Raw genomic sequence first — 22,441 nt, 5'->3', positions numbered from 1 at the left:
GTTCAGTTACATAATATACAGGCGTTTCTCATTATCGCTATGTGCACTCGAACGCGCTTGTGGACTACGGAACGGTTATCTAAGCAGGGCAGACAATATACGGAGCGTCCGTCCAATGAGCAATGCACATTTGACGCTATGGGGTAAAGACCATAAACGGGGGTTACGCCGGCTTGGTACAAGCAGCTCAGGTGAGTTTGAAAGTAATGGTACAGTACCTGTACTGCCCTGGAACAAAGGTTGAGGGTCATTGGTCTAGACTACTTCCTTGAGGGTATTGCCACCTCCCCCCCTACCCCTCACCCACTGTACACACCAAAATTACATTAAATACTGAAGAAAATAATTCAGGGAGTCCTGCCTGTGCATCTGGGATGACACCAGCTCCTCCTCCTACATAGGTCAAGTTTTAGATAATGCCGCTCAGTGAGTTCAATTTTTGATTTTCCAATAATTAATTTCAGCGGTCACAAAAGGCCTGCTTTCACCTGAGGAACAGTACAAATAAATGATCCAGGGATGTCTTACGCCCCTCCCACGGGGAAAGAAAGGGTAGCGGGAAACATGCTTTTTTTATCTTGTTCTTAAAAAATCTTTATGTATTTACATGTTACAACTGACAGGCAGAAACCAAAGTCAAAGTAGGTTTATATTTACAGAATACACAAAAATGTTCAGATGAAACTTTAAAAGGTAGTCGATATTTACAAGTGGTACAGTATTGAAAAAACAGGACTTGGAACAACATTTACGACACTTTTCTGAAAAGCTACTGAACATCAGGACTGAAATCCATGAAGCACTGTGCACATTAAAAAAACAAAACAAACAATGGTGGTTGTATATGGAATCAAACAATTCTCTATAAGCAGAAAATTACCGATTCATTCTTGTGTGTGTTCGTTTATCCATATTCTGTACATATATACATAAACATACACACAAAGCATGTGTATACATGTATATACACACACACACACAATTTCAGCTACCTGTAGTGCAAAAGCAGCAACAAAAACAGGGCAACACTACAATTTCATGTACAGTACATAAATAAAATGACCAGAAATACATAAACGTTTCATTTTATGAAAAAGCATGGTTTATATAAAAACTATTACTGGCACAAAATAGAACAAGTTCCGATTACTTTACAAGTACAATGGAAACTTGGGAGACTTTTTTTTTTGTTTGTATTAGAACGTTGAGGATAAAGTATCCCTTCTTTTTTTGCAAATCTAGATAACCGTTTGAAGTTTTGCATTTAAAAAAAATTGAAAATTCTATGTGCAACTCGCCCTCAAAATCTGAGTCCCCAAAAATACTTCATTTCATGCAAATGTGTGAATTATTAAATTATTATTATTATTTAAACCCTTTGTTTTGTACAGGTTAGACAAGCACCCTGGTCCTTGGCGTTTCTGCAGGTGTGGGGGCTAGGGGACAGAGTTGGAGCGCAGCACGGGTACTTGGGGGACGTTCAGAGTCTGCTGCTTTTCGGACAGCTCCGCCCCTTCCTGGGCGGGGACGGGGGTTTCCTCTTTGGGCTGCTTGCTGGCAAACTCTGTGATGCTGAAGACAAACTGCAGGCAGCCCAGCTTGATATAGCTGCCGTGGTGGAGCAGGGCCGTGCCCTCCCAGCCCGCCCCGCTGCCCCCCACCAGGCTGGAGCTGCTGGCCTTGCAGCCGCAGGGGCTCTGCGAGTGCCCCTGGGACTGGCTGCTCATCACTCCCCCTGCTGGCGGCTCCCCCGTCTGCACCCTGGCCTCCTGCTGCTTCCGTTTCTTGCAGCGGCCTGCAGAGGAGCGTACGGTCAGAGCGTACGGTCAGAGCTCTCGCCCACAGCAGCGCGACTGCCCGCGTCCCCGCAACACTGCCGCATTAAGAGCGTCGCACACGTGCACACACACACGCACGCTCACACGCACACGCACAGACACGCTCACGCTTACACGCACAGACACACACACGCACACACACACGCACGCTCACACGCACAGACACACACACACGCACGCTCACACGTACAAACACACATACACGCACAGACACGCTCACGCTTACACGCACAGACACACACACGCACACACACACGCACGCTCACACGCAGACACACACACACGCACGCTCACACGTACAAACACACATACACACACACACACGCACGCTCACACGTAGACACACACACACACGCACGCTCACACGCATTCGCACAGACACACGCACACTCACGCTCACACACACACGCGCACGCTCACATGCACAGACACACACACACACGCTCAAACACTCGCACAGACACATGCACACACACACACACACACACACAAATGCAGTACTTCTGAAAGCAAAGGGAATTTTCTCTAAAATCCTAACAGATGTATCTGAATGTATGCCGGAGGCTCACACACACCAAGGAGGGTTTCTGGTCAATTAAATATTACATTTGTACAATTTGTCCAGTCTTCTGCTGTTCAGCTTGACAGTGGAAGACTGCTTGCATCTTTACCTGAAATATGCCAGGGTCTAATGAACGAGCGGTGTTCACCCACGTTAGACCACGCTGGCGCAAGTGGCCAGTTTTGTCTAGATTAACCTGCTGAAACCAGCAAACACACCAGACCTTAAGAGTCAGATAGACAGAGCGGCGACATAGCTCAGTAGGTAAGAGGTTGTGTCTGGCAGTCAAAGGGTTGCCGGTTCGATCCCCCGCCCTGGGCGTGTCGAAGTGTCCCTGAGCAGGACACCTAACCCCCTAATTGCTCCCAACGAGCTGATTGGTACCTTGCATGGCAGCCTTTCACCGTTGGTGTGTGTGTGTGTGTTTGTGAATGGGTGAATGAGAGGCATCAGTTGTAAAGCTCTTTGGAGATGCAGTCCATTTACCATTTACAGAGAGGGCAACAGGTAGGAGCCAGTATTCTCACACTCATCATATCAAAAGCCCTCTCGCAGAGCGTCGTCAGGGCAGCAGCTCACTGATTGGACGCCGGTGTGCACTCACGTATGATGTTCTGCACTTTGGAGACCATGCTGCTGTAGGGGCTGGGCGAGGCCTTCTCGGAGAAGTCGCAGGAGTACAGCACGCTGTCCACCGTGGTCCCGTGCTCGCTGTAGTTGAGCAGCTCGTAATGCTTCGTGTTCTGCGGAGAGAGAGTCGCGCACCGTCACGCCGCGGCGCGCCACGCCCGCTCTGAGCTCCCGAGGCCCGATGTTCTGACCAATCAGAATGAACGCCGCTTCTCAAGGGCGGACACGATACCGCAACCGAGGCACGGCCAGACAGTGCAAATCACTTCTAACGATAAATACTGTACATGTACTTTTTTAATGGTTAATGCGACAGCGTCGATGAAATGCGAAAATTCCTACCTCATCGTAAAAGATACAGGCATGCTTTCCCGAAACGTAATTGCAATGACCGTAGTTTGTAAGGCACACATCCATGTCAGCACCTGCAAAGGGAGAGAGGAACGTTGGTACATTTAAGAGCCACAACAATCCATCTGGCATCTGACCAACAATGGCCCAGCCCTGTGCAAAGCAGGGATGGTCATTTTCAATATTTGTTGTGTGAGTACTTCATAATAAAAATGGGTATCCAGTAAACTATCATGTCATTGACATGTCGCTGTCACACTATGTAATGCAACATTTTAATGAACATGACTGCATTTACTGTTTCTACAATCTTTATCTACTGCATAAATATGCTTCAATGAATGCATCTACTTCACTATCACAAACATTATCTGACATGTCCCATGCATGAAAAAAAACCTCAGAAGTATAAATGCAAAGAGTCCAAAATGTCCAGGAAAATCTATTAAACATGAATTTTGGTGACATTTTTCATTAAGAATCGAGTCTTAAAACTGGCACAAAAACTGGCTTTATGCAAGCACAGCAATACCCAGGGGTAAATTCCCACACACCCCAATTCTCCATGCATGACACAGACAAAAATACGACCTTTAATTATCGTAATGGGTACTTTCAGATTAGACTGGAGAAAAATGATGAAATGAAACAAAAAACAAACAACCAGGAGTACTTGGAAAAACAAGCTCCCGAAAATAAATCTGGCGTCTGATTTCAGGCAGTCAGAAAATGCTTGAAATCTTTGCTGCCCCAGAGCTTCTCGTTTGTTTGCACTCTGCAGCCTCTAGAGAAGGCTCACGGAGAGCAGAGGGCACTGAGGCAGTTTGGAAGTAGGTCACAGGCTACTAAACTTTAACAGCTTCTGACAGTAAGCCTTCACTTGTACAGGGACTCAGAGAGAGGCGTGTGAAGGGACACTAAATTATACTGCGTATATTCACAGAAACGCTCTATGGATTTGGATGCCTTCACTGCACCTGCAATTGTAGCATTGTCTTCCCCTGAGGCACTGATGGAGAAGGCTGAATCTTTTTTATCTCAGGATTCCATACACCCGACCGTTCTCCACAAATGTCACTATCACCAAACAGCCAGCTAACACCATCCTAACATGGCTGCATCACTGTAAGAGTTCATACTGTACCAAAATAAATGCGACCAACTTGACTGTTTCTAATTACCCCCCCCCCCCCTTTTTTTTTTCTAAATCAAAATTTTTTTTAAATCAACAAGATTTAAGTATTCAATTGTGGAAAAATGAATTAAATTGGGACATGGAAAATTGCCTCATTGTAGCCTTAGAAAAAACAATGGCCATCAACCATTCTTATGGCCCAAAGACATTCGCAAGGTACAGATCTGCCCAGTTCTGCTCGCTGTAGTTCAGCTTTGTCAATGGAATTGACTTTGATAGGGGAATTTTCTTCCTCTTATTAAAATTCAGTGTTCATTCAGCAACCTAATTTCAAAAGCCAGTTCAGCAAAATAAGTAGAAATTGGGGAGGGGGGGGGGGAGGATTCCAGTATTTTATTTGCTGACCTAGTTCATGACTGATTTGGGCAGTGTCTTTAATGCTCAAAAGTGCACTTGGTGATTTTAGTGCGGGAGACCCTCCCGTCCAGTGGAGGAGGAGATCCATACCAGATCCTATGTTGAGGCTCCTATAGCACATGTTCACAGCGCCTCCTTTCCCCATCAGAGGGTAGAACACAGCTCTGGCCTGCACCTCCTCTCGTTGTGCTGCGGAGAGACGGGACGCAGTTACAGCCAGAGCGGGGTGGGGGGGGGGGGGAGGGTGGGGGTTACAGCACAGCTGCTGTTCACAAGAGCAGCGGGGGCACGGGGAGTCACGAATGGAATGGAGACAGAAAAGAAGGAAGGAGAAGAAAAAAGAGGCAAGAAAGAGGGAAAAACTGTTGAGAGAACAGAAAAGAGAAAGCGAGAACAGAGAGAGTGGGGGAGAAAAGGGAATTAGAGGGGTAGTAAAGGAGGAGGAGAGGGAGCTGGAGAGGCTGAGAGAGAGGGAAGGGGGAGAGAGGGGGCAGTAAAGAGAGAGACGGAGAGTGCGGTTGGGCCTTGCGGCCGTACCTTGGGTGTGCGGCGCCTGTGGCGTGGGGGAGGGGGTGGCGGGGGGCGGGCTCACGCGGTGGCTCGGCGGCGGCGGGGGCGGGGGCGGGGGCGCTTTGGGAGGGAAGAGCTGCTGGATCCTCTGCCACGCCAGCAGTTTGATGAACTTCTCGTCCAGCTTGCTCAGCTCGATCTCTGCAAGGGCAGGGAGCAGGAGCACAGGCATCAGGACCGACGCAGACGCACCAGCGGAGGGCGCCGTTCGGCTCGAGAACGAAGGCGGCCACGAAAGCAGCGCGTTCTGGGACTCACCCCCCTCTCCCTCGATCAGGGCCTTCAGGCAGGGCGACAGCTCTCCGCTGGTGGAGGACACAGAGCCGCTGCAGGGGGAGACGGCGCGGAGGCTGCCCTTCCCATCTGCGGAGACACAAGCCAGGCTTTTAGAGTCTCCATACACCACACACACACATATATATATATATATATATAAATAATGAAATACGGAAATATAAACAAAATTATCTTTAAAGGAAAGTCATTATGTCACTCTAATTTGCTGAAGAGCCCCTGGGAGGACTCACTGGAGCCCTAAACCCCAGTTAAGCTCCAGCCTAAGAGCAGTGTGGCCTGGGGGGCCGAGGGGACTCACCGGAGGGAGGGGTCGGGCAGCCCAGCCTGGCAGCGCTGGTGTCCTGGGGCGCTCTGGGGGGGGTGAGGGCGCGGGTTCCCGCCGTGGGCGAGGACACGCTGCGGCTGGTTAGGGCGGCCGCCTGCCCCCCGGCCGCGCCCGGGCTGGTCCTGTGGGGCTGAGGGGCGAGGCCCGGGTCCGAGTGGGCGCAGGGTCCAGGGGCGGCGGCGGCGGCGGCGGCGGCCTCCGTCTTTACCGCGATCCCGCCCGTGTGGTTGGGCAGGCCGGGGCCCGGGGCGGGATGGGCCGCGTGGGGCCCCGGGGGGCCGCTCAGCCTGTGCTGGAGCTCGGCCTGCGCCCGCGCGCAGGGCTCCGGGGCCCCGCCCAGCAGCGAGGGCCGGCCCGGCTTGGCCGGCTGCTCCAGCAGGCCGTTGGCGGTGCCGCAGTTCTGGCAAGGCCTCTCGGCGCACGAGCCGCAGCCCCTCCGCTCCTCTGGGGGGCCCGAAGACTTGTGCGCCGGCGCCCCCTGGGGGCCGGCGGGCGCGCCGCAGGGGGAGGGGAAGGGCTCCGGCAGCGCGGTCCTGTCGGAGGAGCACAGCGCGCTGTTCCCCGCCGCCGCGCACGGCCGGGCGCCGGCCTTCTCCGCCTGCTCCGAGCCCCGGTACGGCGACGGCGGCGTCTGCTTGGCAGACAGATGCCTCACGATGCTGCACTGGAGTGCGATGACGTCACGAAGCCACTGCCAGAGGAGGAAGAGCGCGGTGAGAGCGGCCGTGGAGAAAGCCCTCGGTCCCAGCGGCGGAGTTACATACGCCGCACCCCCACACCCAACCCACAGCCCCCCCCACCAGCCCCACAGCCCCACAGCCCCACACCTAACCCACAGCCCCCCTGGCTCTCACCTCCTGCTGCTCGGCCTCGCTGGTTAAGTGCTGGGGGGGCAGGCGCTGCTGCAGGGGGTCCGGGACGCCGCTGCAGATGAGCTCCCCGTCGCGGATTCCGGCGGGGGCCGCGGTGGGCGGGGGGCACTGGTACTGGGACTTGATGGCGTCGGGAACCTGCCAGACCAAGAGCACATGAGCAGCTCTGAAAAAGACGGATTTCAACTGAGCTTCCGAAATTAAATGAAAACGTGCCTCTACAACAGCTCACATCGATTTAAACAACCCGAAGGAGCGAACAATTAGCGTAGCGGCTTTCCTGTTCTCTGTGAAACTTTTCCCCGTGACGTTTATTCTGCGCGAGACACCAGCGCCTGCCCACTCTCCCACGCCCGCGCGCTCTCACCTTCAGCGCTTTCCTGTGTGCGGGGGCGCCCCGGCGGTTGGGGGGGTTCTGCCGGTGCACCCGTTGTAGGAAATCCACCTTCACGGCATGCTGGGACATGCGGTCCTGGAAGCGGTCGAAGAGCTGGCAGCGGTTGCTCAGGGTCAGGTATCTCTGGTTCAGCTGAGAACACAAGGACCACGGTCACGACAGGCCGGTCAGGACAGGCCGGTCACACATCGGCATACTACCGCTTTTAAGGCCCAAATTAAGATGCCATTCATTTCATTCAGGGGAGAAGTAAAAACACGCACGCAAGCAAACATTTTGGATAAAACTCTTTGTCTTTGTAGTCAGAGTTGTCTGAATTATGGTCTAGTTTTTGAAATAAGCAAAAGCTTTTTTTTTTTTGTTGCATGAAATCAGCAGACAATGACAATTACAAACAGAAGAGACCACCACCCAGGACTCACCGCAAGGTGCTCGCTGTGATTGGGGCACATCCATTTGCCCGTTGGCATGGCGGCGAGGGGGGGGTTGAGACAATCCATGTGGAACAACAGGGGGCAATAGTCGCACTGAATCAGCGGAGCCAGCCTGCAGCTCCTGGGGGTAGGGGGTGGAGACAAACCAAGAGGACACCATTTCAATAAACCACCCCCTGAGCAATCTAATCAGAGCCCAGCCATTTCAGGACACACTAGCATGTGTTTGAGTGTTCTGCAAATATTTATCATTTCAACACACAGGCTGTAGTTAAGCAGTCTGTGCTCCAAGATGCAAAGCATTTGCTGAAGAGGACGGCAGGCAGCCAGTGTAGGGCCTCCTAGGAGACGCAGCTGTGGTCTCAGCTACGGCACACACAAGAGCCCTGTCCCCGTCTTACCGCCAGACACAGCGAAAAACAGATATCGCCTATTAACATAGCATCTGGTGAATTAATCTACTTTACGTGCCCTGTTTTAAGTTACACCACAGTCCGGCATTCTTTCACATTTTTAACATAGTTCAGCGCAGTGGAACGCCAACCGACACTAGCATGTCAGAGGGAGCGCCGCCACGTAGCGTCAGCATGACATGGCCTGCTATACAGCATTCTGAGAATCCCACTCAAGGCCTAGAAGTGTGTGGGCAAAGAACCCACTAATCAGTACACGTGCACAGCAGGCCTGCTAAGCTACAGGACCAGTTAAAAACCCATAACTTTATGCAATGAATACAAAAAACACTGGCAAAACTCCAGTTCAACCACTTGGCTAGAAGTAAGTAAGTCTTGCCAGTGTCAAAAGCTTAAGCTGATCTTACACTGTAAGGCTACAGAAACATTAACAGTTCTTCACTTCAGTAAAAGGGATCAAGTGCACAAGAAAACAGCTGAATTATGCCAAAGAACCAGAGTTGTCTCAATGTATGACAACGTCTGCTGAACAGATGGGTTTACAAATTCAAGCATAATCATCTGGGGAAAAGATCAAGTGCCAGCGGTACATCTTATGTCTAATCTCAGCTCTGCATCCTGGAAGATTACGTTTCTTTCAAGTTCTCAATATTCCTTGTAATTACAGATTTTCACAATGCAATTCCCCAGCAACCAGGCTGACATTATTTGGAACAGCATTCAAACCAAACATTCCTGTTCTTTGCATAGCAACGCAAGGTGTGCGTCTTACGCTCTTGCATAGCAAAACGTGAAGTCCCCATTTTTTCACGCGACACAAAGGCGTGGTGCAATTCCGTTAGAGGCGCTAAATGTAAATGCTGTTCAAAAAACCGATGTAAACCGCTTTGAAAAACAAAATTAGCCTTGACTGCCACCTGGTGGATTACCAGTACATAACCACAGACAAGGCTAAAAGAAGCTGGTAGACCCATGCATGCATGGTATGTAAACAAAGAGCTTGCATATGTCCTAAATCTGTTTTGGCTTTGCTTTTCTTTCATAGAGCATGTACCAGGCCTAAGAATCCATGGAAAGTGAGAAGTCTTCATAAAATTAGACGATGTTCAGGATAAATGAAGCCAGTACAGCAATTGCCTCTCACAGATAGTAATTTTACTCATTTTTACTAACCATTTAGATAATGCTTTGCCCTTGACAGGAAGAAAATTTTTTTTTATATCATCAAAGCTTCAAGAATAACTACATTCTAGAAGTAACAGAAAATAAGACTGTACCATGTTAAATATGTCTTCCTTTTCTGCTACGTGCACAATGTGTCACAGTGTGTAATTTTACTGTTCAGTTGTAAATCATAATCACAGGCATCACCCACGCACACATGGCTGCCAGTCCCACTCAAATCTGATTTTTCAGAATCTTTCTATGAATAAATTTGAGATTTGATAGAGGACTAGAAAATGAAATTATAGAGAAAAAATATTGTTTCATTTCTGTGCAGGCACTGTATATTTAGTAATAAGGTTTAATTTTCCCTAAATACACAGTGCCAATGGTGACACAGAAGAGGAGATTCACTTGGCAGTGACTATCAGTCATGCCTGACTTTTGCCAGGGGGGTTAGTAAGTGTACACAGCAGTGAGTGTCTGAGGGAGGGGTGGGGGGTGGGGGGGCTCGTACCTGTTGCAGGAGAAGCACACCTTCACTGGCAGCGGGACCAGCCCGTTGTGGTCCAGCTCGTGCTGTGGCCTCTTCACATTCTTCCCCGTCATCTCCTCTTTCCTCCTCCTTTTACTGGTTCCTGAGCACAAAGGCAACTGACCGTCAGGGCCGTACAAAATGAACAGACAAACGCACCCAGGCTAAAGGCTAAACCAATCACCGCAAAAACATGGCAGCCTGCCGCGATTGCATCCCACCGTCAGCGCAGGAAGGGGTGGGATTGGATGGAATGAAGGGAGAAAGGGAAGAATGGAACACAGTGAAAGAACTGAGGAGGGAGGCAAGCTGGAGAGAGAGAGAGAGAGGACGGTCGGGGAGTGGCAGCGCGAGCAGGGCAGTGCCAGCAGGGCGGCGCCGTCTGACCTGGAAGTGCGGTGGTGCAGGTGAGGTCGCTGGGGAGCTGGAACTGCGTGGGGTTCCTCTCCATGGCCGCGGCGATCAGCAGCTCGAAGGGCCTCCTGAGGTGCTGGGAGGGGCCCTCGGGCTCCGAGCCGGGCGCCTCGTCCTCCACGTCCAGCAGGTCCTCGTCCACGTCGTTCTGCTCCGAGGGCGTGGGCGTGTCCGTGGAGGTGTTGGAGGTGGGCGTGCCGGGCCGGCTGCTCCCGGCGCGGCGCTCCAGGAGGCGCACCTGCGCCACGGCGACGCGCAGCCCCGCCGCTCCCGGCCCGCCGTCCGCCCCCGCCCCCTCCGAGCCCAGCTCCAGCTCGGCCGCCGGGGACGACGACTGCTGCTGCTGCTGCTGCTGCTGCTGCTTGGACAGCTGCCGCTCCAGCAAGCCGTTAATCTGCTCAATCTGCTCCTTCTGCTCCCGCTTCTGTGGAAACACACAGGCCTGACTCACTCACTGACCGCTACGAGCATGAAGACATGCGTTACATGTGAGAAAAATAAACCACACACACACACACACACACACACACACACGCACACACACACACACACACTCACACACACACACACACACACACACTCACACGCACACACACACACACACACACTCGTGCACGCACACGCACACGCACACACACTCACGCACACACACACGCGCACACACGTACATAGAGCTACGCAAGAAAATATCAAAACAGTGGACTGAGATTAGTAAGAACATTCTCGTTCCAGTTACACTGAAAAGGGCAGTGCATCACATTAAAGCCTGTAACAGTATCACTATATTTAGGTGTTATTACTGAATGAATAACTGAAGAAACCCTTAAAACGGAGCGCTCACCTTCCTACGCACCATGCAGCGATGACACATCCACTCTCCAGGGGGCAGCATCTCCTCACTCAGTGGCGGATCGCTACAGGACACACACAAACACAAACAGCCGCTCAAATTAGTGATGATAATGACGATGATGTTGTCAAGACACAGAGAGCCAGCAGCTTCAATACACATTTTACTGACTGGGCCACACTTTTCCCCAATCCCAAATTTAGAACGAATTGATTGGTTCGTCCATTTAAAACTTTTGCCCAACAACGTCTCATGCCGAGTACAGTACAACATACACTGTGAACAGCTTACAGCAGCACCTTAAAACTGGCTATTCTTGTAGCCCCTTAGAGGGCCTGTAGGGTTTACATCACACACATTATTTTACAGACTGACTTTTTTTCCCCCAATTTAAAATGTGTTTTTAGTTTTTTTGCAAAAATACTATGCCAGCATTTCTCTGCACCTGTGGCCAAAACAATCCTATCAAACAAGGAGTAAAATTGCTCTGCATGTGTATGTGCATGTTCATGTTCAGGGCACAATAACTAAAAGGAATACACAGAAAAAAGGAAAGGTGCTCTGAACCTCAAAAAGCTCCAAATTCACATAGTGGCCTACTGGGATTACAATTTTCAAAGATGACAGAAGTCAATTGCAAAAACCTACCAAAAAGTTCATTTCAAAAAGTCCCACCTTACACACAATGCAGGATACGTGCATTTCTGTGCACACAATTTAACATAAAGGCGCATACGGAAAATTTTCAAAGCTTTGTAGCCCCCGAAGCCAATGAAACAACATAGCCTATATCACAAATCCACTCTGGGCAAAGTCGGCAAAGCTTTAACAAAGAAATTAACCCAGTCTGCTGAGAAACAGGTTTTCCAACTGCACAGGAATTCACACAAGCTTTCCTGAAAACACACAGAGCATCAGAAACGGCAAAGACTACCAGGAAGAAACCGAATTCATATATTGGGTTGTGCCAACCGCTGATGGGGATACAAATCACTCCAGCTGCTGCAGTGAATGTACTCCTTTCCAGTTCTCCAGTTGTAAGTTATATTTGCAGGCCAAAGTTAATGATTATTTACACTGACCCACCCTTTGCCATTCTAAGCAAACTCAGCCACCCTGACGAGAATAGTCGACAGCCATTTACTGACATCTGCTGGACAAAGCATGGAATGACAATGGCGGGGCCACAGCAGAGCTCCAGAATACACCGAAGGAGTTAAAGATGAGAACATTTTTAAACAGCACTGTGTTAGACATTTCACAGATTCATAAACATTCAGAGCACGCGATTGAAGGTATTAACTTTTTCCACATCTCTGTGGTACAAAATACTCACAGAGCAGATACCTTGATAGCACTACATCAAAACAAAGCTAAGGAGTTACTATATGTGCGGTTTCTAACTTTACACTGCAAACTCCGACACCCCTACACTACCACTGTAAAGCCGACTCGATTGTGAAACTTCTTTCGGCATCCAAAAGCTCCTTCAACGCACAAAAAAACCATCCGGTCCAATCAAACACATTCACTGCAGTTCTGTTAGCTAGTTCTTTTTGGATTATTCCTTTTAATTTTTCTAGTGCTGTTAATATTATAAAACCACATATGTACCATACAATCATCAATTTTAAATTGCATAGCACTACCATTGCTTGGGTCATGGATTATCACCTTTCTAGACCTCAGTTTGGCAGTCTTCAAAACAAGACACCATTTTAACCAAGAAAGGGGCACCACAAGGAAGTGTTATACTTTTTTGTTCACACTATACGGCTGACTGTAGGCACAGTCAGGTGTCCTGTCACCTAGAGAAATGTCCTGATTTCGGCCATAGTTCTCATACTTAATCATGGTGGAACTTGGCCAATAAAAGGGACATTGAATCCTTTGTTAGTTTGTGATACCAACGGTTTAAACTTGAATATCGGTGAGACCAAGGAATTAGTTATTGATTTAAGGAAAAAGAAGAATGAGGTCACCCCTGTGATAATTAAAGGTCAAAAAGCGGGGATTGACCAGTCTTACAAACATCTCGCTGTCCATTTGGATAGTAAACTGAACTGGAAGGGGAACACCAATGCCTTACTCAAGAAAGCCCAGTCCACATTATTTTTCCTTAGGAAGCTTAGATCATTTGAGGCGAGGATGAAACTTCTTGCTCGTTTAATTTCCCATCAGCATATTTTTTATCAAGCTGTCTTTTACGCAGTGCTTTGCTGGGGGAGATGAATTACAGTGGATGATAAATATAGGATCAACAAGGTGAACAGAAAGGCATGTTCTGATTTTTGGCCTGACCCCTGAAGATTCACAAGAGTTTACCCTACAAAAGAGAGCTAAGGCTTAGCTTCAGAATATTCTGCATTATGAAGGCCATCCTTCACATGGTGTTTTAGTGGTCTTAGAAGTTCATTCAGAAGCGTATGGTGATGCCTAACTGTTTCACTGATAGACAAAGGAGGTCTTCTGTTACAGCAGCTGACAATTTTATTTTTGCAAACCGTCGTAAATCGGTTAGGTAGACTATGTTACATTGATCCTAATTTGAATCGTGGCTTTTTTATGATTATATGCTGCTGCCTGTTGGGAGGTATTTTGCCTTTTACATATGGACATGATGGACACTAATGTTATACACTAATACTATGCATCAAATCTTCTGCTGAGTATCACGTAATGATTGCTCTTATTGTGTATGCGGTTACATTAATGTATTGGGTGTTTGGGAATGTTAAAAGGCCAAAATGAGTTTCCCTCGTGAGGATTAAGAAAGTTATCAATTGATCAATCAAAACGGGAAAAAAAATCTAAACTCTCCTAAGTGAACTACCCCTTTAAGTAAATTCAAGTCTTCTAAGACAGGAGGACGAAGACCAATACGCCCGAAATATATACCACAAATGAATACTAAATTACTTCATGTCATCGAAGATAGTAGTTAGCTCACACTTTCATCCACAAACTTGGCAGAAAAGCGCATCAATAACAATACAGAGAGAAACGGCGAATGGCACTCAGTATTTGTCCTGCAAATATTAAAATAGTACGGCCGCCCCCTAACGGCCAATGATGATTGTAACACTTCCTGCCCTTCATGCATGCTGCAAGCTATTAAACCTCTCACATTCTATGGGGCAGATACATTGAATGGGCAACTTTCACATTGCCACTTTGCGCCTATAAAACGTGCAATCGCTTAAATACTGCGCCACCCTGTATAGAAACGGAATCTGCTCTGGTAAAAGTAGACTAGCCCAATCTACACATTCGAATGTATTAAGTTGTTTGTATAGGACCATAAACCTAATTCAATCAGAGTAGCCTACAACACAGGTAATAAACGTTGAGAGATTCTTAGTCTAGAGCATAATAAATACCCAGCACCATAATATATTAAGATTAGAAAAACTGCAAAAATAGCAGATTGGCTAACGTTAGCTCAAGGAAACAATAGCAAGCTACCCAACAAGCAATCTCGCCAACTGCGATTTAAATTGCGTTCCTTAGAAATAATCAGTAAAGACAGCAGGGTAACGTAATATCCAGCAGCGGCTAATTTGAAAATCTACATTAGTCTAGCAAGCTACTTGTAAACCTATAAGCGACGATAGATACGACTGTTTTGCGGTGGGGGGAAATTGCCATTACATTAGACATAATACAAAATCTTGTTTACCTAACGTTATATGCATGGGTATATGAACAAAGGGGTTTGACTTTTATTTTCTGCATGGTCCAGTTAATTTCACAGTTATTGTTACTTCATAGTTATTATCTGTGAAAAATGTCAGCAAAATGGCGCTGGAATAAAAAAGGAAATTAAACGGGAGGTCGCCATATTGTAAACACTGGTACAGGCGTACTGCAGCGCAGACTCCATAGAAAAACCTCACACGGCTCAGTCTCACACGAGAGGATCAGAGACAGCCTCCTCAAATACTAGCTGGCTGTTTAGCTAGCCGGCTAACGTGTGATTAATACGGACTAAGGCACTGTGTTACCGTTAGGCTAACAAGCTATAAATAATATACGTTTACATGAGCAATGAGATTATAAACAGTCAGTAACACACAACTGCAAATTTTGAACCCATCGCTACAGCCTTCCAGCAAGCAATAACAGGTCAATGTACCTTCGGTTAGCGAGTAAGCTAACATGGCTAACTAGCTACAGACTGCTAAGATGCTAACAATACGCCAAGTATGGCTATGCAAGGTATATTTAAAAAGTGAAGACCTGTGCACAGGCCGATAGGCAACATAACTAGCTATACTTTGCAGACGACCTCTCCGGAGGGTGTGACGTTAGCTACACTAGCTAACATTACAGCCAGCGGTACCTCGCTAATAAATTGTCTAACGTTAGCAAGAATAAGCAACTACTATCTCTGGCTTATTTGCCCACATAGCTAATTGCACAACACCACAAATGTATAGACTACACAAAACATTTTAACATGGAAAGGATCATTTCTTACTTATCATGAATATATAGACGCATATTCACATTTTTACACGCTTAGTAAAAAACGGCTACAGCCAAACATTAGCTAACCAGCCTGGCTTGCTAACTTGAAGAGAATCACAAAATGTCACTATATGTGAGTTAACGTTAAGGTAGTTACCAATGTAGCCAAATCAGTAAGTTATCTAGCATACCAGCATTGCAAATGGAAAGCAGCAGGACAATGATCACAGCAAAGAAGGTCCCCTCCCTCTCGGCAACTGTCACAGGTATCATGGTTTGTTGCTCTCCCACTTCTCCGAGCATCTTTCTCCGGTTTTCGACTTCTTTTGTCACCCTCTTCGGACTTTGGGGGAGCAAGAAGTGTTTGAATTTGCTGCAACGTAAAAACAGAAATGAAACAAGTTAGAAAAATATGAAGAGACTATGACGACTACCAAAGTTAAGCTGATGTTAGCCAACAATCAGGCTGGTTTTTATCAGATAACAGTTAGGCTAACGCTTTTGTTTACCTCGCCAACACTAGCTTTCCGCATGCCTAACTTACATAGGGAGAACTAGGCGTCAAGCGACAAACTGGCTAGCTAGCCATCTTGACATGGCATTAAAGTTAGCTACAAATTGACGTGGCTCAAATGTCAGGCATGATACGGCCTCAGCTTCAGTCCCTAGAAATTAACTATCTCCTGACTCTTTGAGTGGATACATACAGTTAGCTGTCAATTACAAAATGTTAAATAACGATAACCAAGGTTTCAGACCAAGGTTTCTAACTTTTTAGACAGTCGAAACACACTACTTAGAATGTCACTTTGCCAGCTTACACATTGCCACTAGCTTTCTAGCTAGTCAAGTCCATACTTATGAGCGGCTATTTGTCGAGAACTTTTCAAGCAAATGCTAGCTAGATAACGAGACGTCTTGGTTTTGTATTAGGCAACGGTCTCAACAACTAAAACCCTCGCTTTACAGTGTGTGAAATGTTAGAAAGGGCTGTTACACAAATAAACCTCACCTCCATTAGACCCCCAGAGGTATCCAGATCGTACACTATTGCTGGGGTCTCCATTTTGTCCCACATTCATACAGCAATGAGTTGCTCAGCTTTAAATCGAATCCTTGTATCGGTTGGGTAGGGTATAATATCAAAAACAGGATATTTTCTTCTAAAACAAAATAGTCCAGTTGAGTTGTGCAATATATTATAATTGATTGTTTAGCTTCAATGCAAGAGCAGAGTACTTCCAAGTCGATTCAATGCCAATATTGATACAGCAAGTCCTGTTGCTACCTTTATATTCCCGTGGATGAATGGTTATAGTTCCAGGTTATCCAAAGATTCCATATCAAAATGACAAAAAACAAATCGTCTTACAGCCAGACACAGAAAAACGGTTTGTAGGAAACCAAAGAAAAACAGAGTAGGGCCTTTGTGAGGCCTAACCTACTCGGTGCTTGTTCCTACTCCTGTGGTTATAGCTGCTAGCAAAGATGCTGTTCAGAGAGGCAAAACCGTTCTGTTCCATAATAAATCTAATAAAATAATTAAATAACACAAGTAAAGTATAAAACACTCGCTTGCAAATGAGTGTCCTTCTGATGATGTTGCTCACCGACAGTGCCGATACCGAGGGACAGTTATTATTGTTATGAATAAATCCTATGCATCAATCCCGACACTGCTAGCTAGCTACATCCTCTCCACGGAGTTGGCGCAAACTTGAGTGAAAAGACCTCTGAGCATGCGCTCTCTTGTAATGGCGTATGAAGCCACACGCAACCATATTGGTAAAGGTTAAGTTTGGCAATCCTTGTTTTGAATTTCTGGAATAAAATATGCGATGTCTATCAAACTACATTGTTACGTTTGGTTTTATAATTATAAAGGGAAATATTTGGGATTTTGAAAAAAAATAATTAATGGACTCCCACACCCACTGATCATACGCATGCGCACGTCAAACTAATGGTATTTTCGTCGAAATTACGAATTTGATTCTGATTGGCTGAACTATCAAAGAGCTGTATGTGTTGAGTTTTGCATGAATAAAGTTTCACTGTTACAGTAGCGCCATTTTGGTAAGGGAAAGTAATTGAATGGAAGCGCTCAGTGCGTAATTGTACCCGATTTTAGGCAATATTCTCACTGGTCTTTTTGCAGCGTATAAAAAAAGAGCGGACAGTGTCCCACACTTTGGTGTTTATCCACTGAGATAGCGGGTACTAGCCACATTGACTTAATATGCACATAAGACTAGAGCCCAGAATCTACTAGCCATAAACAGCGAGTTAGCTAGATGCCGTGTGTGCTACGCTGGCGCACCGAGAACTTCATGGGGTTGCATTGGAATTCAGAACTTTTACGTCGACAAGCTAAATGAACTAGTTAGGGGCGCTGGCTGTCAAAGAACGAACGAACTGCGTAGCTGTAACAAATCATCGCAAATGGAATAAATACGGAGCACTGATGGAACGAGCTAGTTCATTGATACTAGGCTTCGACTGCAGCATATCAAAGAATGATTGGCGAGAGTGTATTTTGTACATCAGCACTGCCTAAAGGCAAGGAAGGAAATAACTTGTAATTTTCGCGAGGGTCCAAGATCCAAGCTCTTTCGAAAATGTGTCGCGTTGATATAACTTAGTCCAGGGCATCAAATGTGGCGGGGCTACACTGGGGGGGTTGTTTGCGGAAATCTTAAGAGTTGACTATTACTATATGACAAAACACAGTCAAGTAAGAAATGTAAAAAAAAAAAAAATGAAATGCTTGTTACGAAATATTATTTTCGTAAATTCCCAGGAATTGGTACCATTATGAGAAGGGAAATGCTCTCCAGTTTATTTTGGGCTGAGTAAAAAATTACAGCCGACATTCTTTGGAAAGTTTATGGTGTTTAACAAGCTCCATGTTTTGATACGTCGGAAGGGTATCAGGTCCCACACTCGAAGGTAATCATTAAGCGTCCAGATTCATCATTCATTTCTTGTGATTTTCTTAGTATAGCCACCATTTTAATGTTTAAGTGATTAACATTATTTTTGCAAATGCTGTAACAGAATAACCAGTAGTTATCAATACAGCTAGCATTAACCAACCAACCAGCAGTAAATCAACCATAAATTGCCGCCGGAAGTTTCACAGACTAGTGACAGGGTTATTATGAATATAAGTAATGATATATTTACATCCTAAAACAGTATTTCATTCTAGTTTACATTCCTTGGGTAAGCCACGCCAGCTGACACAAAACGTACTCACAATGTTACAACAACATTTTGAGAATGTTTTGTGTCACCTGGGACAAGGCATACTGATCAGTAGTTTGGTCTGGTAAATAAGAAAACAATGGCCCATTTGAAGCGGTAAAGTGCTTATTTTTTATTACTGAAGAATCTGTTTTATTTACATGATTCTTTGTCCATTTGGGTGTTTAAGACCCTCAGTTATACAGTGAAACATGTTACAACATAATCTTTATACTCCTTTGCAGTTTTTTCTATTACGCTGTTGACAGCAATAATGATGATGATAATAATAATAATACTTATAATAATAATGTTACAACATTCCACTGAAATGCTTATAACTTTATTTCAGTGGGCTGTGCTGCACTGAACAAGCATTGCATTTGGAGTAAGATCAACAAGGTTTCAATGAAGAATATTTTGTCTTCAATTTTTTGTCTTCAAGTTACATCTGCTCAATACGAATTTTAGAAAATATCTTACATTACCATTTGAATCCTGCTCTGCAGCTTTTTTTTGGCTGCAGGAATACTTGAGTAATAAAATATATACCCACTTTACATCTGTAGTTTTTCAGAATTTACAGGTGCAGTTCATTAGTATTTTGACACACAAGGTTTATCTTCCTCCTTGCCTGTACATGGCGATACAATTACAAGAACTTGAAATTAGGGTAAGGACAATCAAGGTAAAGACTTTCAGCACACATTGAAAATAAACACATCTTGGCTTGCTGCTATATATTGTAATATGGAGTATATCAAAAGGTAAAAAAAATATATAGGTAATAACAGTGAATGTGTAGGTCTACACATCCTATGTGTTGTATGGTGGCTACTGGTTCTTAAATTTGGAGGGAAGAACCACTCGGATACCGTAAGAGAGGGTCCTCGATAAACATGCTTACATTTCATTTACAGGAAAATCACCTGTAAAAATCAAAATGTGACAAAGGAACAAACTGGCATCACGCATTCACCAGCTCCCACTGGTCACTGTTTACCTATATACATGTATTTCATTGTTAATTATTTGTCTGACTATATGGAGAACAATTTAAGAGGACAAATATATCGCACTGTACCAAGGTACAGTGCAATACTTAAAGTAGAATCAATGCTCTGACAGCCTTTACAAAACCATTTCATTTTAGTATTGCTTTTCTGTAAAGGTTAAAAGCACTGACTTCAGCTGAATACACTGTTTAATGAAACTGTGACGTTGATACTGTTGCGTGTGGTTTAAGCTATTTTCTTGTGGCCATGGCGGTCTGACAGAAATCATAGTGTCATTTAAGGGTTGAAATTACGAGTGAATAAAATCACTGGCATCCTACCTCTGGCAAAATTGTGTCACTGTGGTTTTGTCTAATTCACTACTGCAAGAAATGAATATAAGGATGGAACTGTTACATTCTTTCTTCCGCCTTTACATATTGTCAGACTATTTGTTTTGTAGAAACTTTTTGATTTACCAATCATTTCTTCTTTCTTCTCTGTCTGGAGTTGGCCATTGTGGCTGTTCTGGTATGCTGTGATATGTGAAGCCATGTGCCTGGGTACTGGAGCTGGAGTGCATGCCATCTTCTTGTGTACCTGCTGGACTACTTCACTCTCTACATGGCACTACCAGAGGAATAGTGGCGACTGGAGGAGTGGCATATTGGTCACTGGTAGCAACTGATAATTAAAGCCTCCTACCCTTGGTGGAACAAAGCCAATTCTGTCACTCCACTGTGAATCCTTGGTTAAAATGGAACTTGGTTCATATTATATTGCATGTATCATTCCTAAAACACTTTCATGCACTTCATTCCGTATTACAGTGGTGGGGAGAATAAGCATACCCAAAAAAGAACATTACTTCTGCTTTCCAAAAAGTCAAACAGTCATTGTAGGGGACTTGGCTATACCATTACACTTTCATTTAGCGTTTCAGGTGCCATTTTGTTAAACACAATGGGGTTGGTAGAGACTAGCAGAAACCTTCTTGTACATGGAGGTAATCAAATGTATAGGAAATACATATTAGTTAAGCAAACTGAACCATATGTTAGGGCATAATATTGAAAAGTAAGATAAATATAACATTACATAGAAGGTGCAGGTACTGGGGAGTACAAATAACCATTAGACTTTAGGGGAAGGCAATAATCTCTGCATGGTATGGTATAGTTTGGCTTCTGTTCATTTGAGAACTTAAAATGTTAACCGCACTAAAATCACAAATAAATATGGAAAATACTACTGTGTAATCAAATGAAAAAGAACTGTATTTTTGTTTATGTCTGTCTAGCTGATTTGGAACTGGCTGACATTGTAAAAGAGGGCGTGAAAACAGAACACATAAAATTATGCAATACAGGAAATAATTCATACCCATAGATAATGTTTAACTCACCTTTGTTTAGTCTGGTATAATTTCAGTTATATCTTTGCTTTGCACATATCACCAAGCCGTGGCTCTAATTATACATCACAGAAAACAACTGGCAATGTATGAAGGAAGGAAGGAGTATTGTTACATGAACAAAAGACCTGATTGGGTGTGTGGAAAAGCGGCACAGTGTATACCATTTCCATTTGAAAACCACAGATAAACCTTCAATGGTTTATTTACAGTTGTGTCAGGTCAGGAACTTCCAACAGGAAGGTTATAGCGATCATTATAGAGATGTTCATCGAAGTGTCCTTCTGGAGCTACTGTAGCAATGTTAAGATCATGCGAGGACAAATGTATTTCTTAAATGTATTCGCTGCACATTGATAAAAGGCTAATTCCAACCAATTTGGGTCATATTCAGATTGAGGCCAGTTTATGAATTGTTGTCTGGTAACACTTATAAATAACATACAAAAAGTAATACAATAAATAAATTGTAAGTTTGTTCCCTTTAGGATGTTTAACTGCTGGACTCTATCACAGGACTGAAAGTATACAAGGACTGAAATTAAGCCATCACTACAGAAGCTGTACAAAAATAACACCATGTTGTCCACACTTGGGAGTGTTGGCCGACGTCCTCTGATGGTACGGGTATCTGCAGCGCCAGGAGAGGAGAGGAAGAGGGAAGGAGGGAAACGGGAATAGCCAAAGGAGTCATATGGGAGAGATGAAAGGTGCAGAAAAATTTCCCACAAGGCAAAAAAGAGGCCAAATATCCCTCGTTCTGAAATCTCTCTAAATGGATACTTCGTATTCTCTTGTCTCCTGCAAAAGTGAAACACAATGCTCTTGGTGTACACTCAGACAGTTACATACCTAAAGGACTTTTTTTTACTAGCACATGCTGGCATTAATGAAAGTCACATTAAATCATAAGAAAAATGCTTGACTCATAAAATCATTGTAATTTACTCCAACAATACATATTTTATAAGAACACAATGCAACACCAACTTAAAACAAACAAGTGCATGAAAATATATTACTGTAGTTAAAACTTGGGGACTGTTCTTTTGTTTCAGAGTAGTTGAGTTGAGATTATTGTGATTGTGATCACCAAGCATAAAAATATACAT

General features: G+C 45.1%; 2 protein-coding genes across 4 annotated transcripts in view; both read right to left on the bottom strand.

Annotated features, from left to right (window-relative positions):
• Nucleotides 1-581: 581 nt before the first annotated feature.
• On the bottom strand, nucleotides 582-17,440 carry LOC118235377 (PHD finger protein 12-like). 2 transcript variants are annotated; one of them, XM_035432622.1, is made up of 15 exons: nucleotides 16,687-17,440; nucleotides 15,866-16,047; nucleotides 11,208-11,268; nucleotides 10,328-10,778; nucleotides 9,923-10,043; nucleotides 7,817-7,949; nucleotides 7,365-7,526; nucleotides 6,980-7,135; nucleotides 6,099-6,816; nucleotides 5,762-5,866; nucleotides 5,471-5,644; nucleotides 5,024-5,122; nucleotides 3,373-3,455; nucleotides 3,005-3,143; nucleotides 582-1,795 (listed from the first exon to the last, which is right to left on the bottom strand). In XM_035432622.1, the coding sequence occupies exons 1-15, from the start codon at nucleotides 16,750-16,752 to the stop codon at nucleotides 1,437-1,439; spliced, it is 3,009 nt and encodes a 1,002-aa protein (XP_035288513.1). In that variant the 5' UTR covers nucleotides 16,753-17,440; the 3' UTR covers nucleotides 582-1,436. The 2 variants fall into 2 exon arrangements, with proteins under 2 accessions (XP_035288513.1, XP_035288512.1); XM_035432621.1 differs by having other exon boundaries at nucleotides 11,196-11,268; nucleotides 16,687-17,434.
• A 1,588-nt stretch (nucleotides 17,441-19,028) lies between these two features.
• LOC118236395 (seizure protein 6 homolog) overlaps nucleotides 19,029-22,441 on the bottom strand; it is a 207,165-nt gene continuing 203,752 nt past the window's right edge. For both annotated transcript variants that reach the window (XR_004767027.1, XM_035434742.1), the window contains exon 18: nucleotides 19,029-22,130. Coding sequence is in view for 1 of the 2 variants with exons in the window: in XM_035434742.1 (XP_035290633.1) it covers nucleotides 22,101-22,130 (30 nt within the window). In the remaining variant the exon portion in view is untranslated. The remainder of the gene's footprint in view (nucleotides 22,131-22,441) is intronic.

Source organism: Anguilla anguilla, chromosome 9, assembly GCF_013347855.1.
Source record: "Anguilla anguilla isolate fAngAng1 chromosome 9, fAngAng1.pri, whole genome shotgun sequence".
NCBI classification, from domain to species: domain Eukaryota; kingdom Metazoa; phylum Chordata; class Actinopteri; order Anguilliformes; family Anguillidae; genus Anguilla; species Anguilla anguilla.
This window is presented reverse-complemented; position numbering and strand designations above follow the sequence as displayed.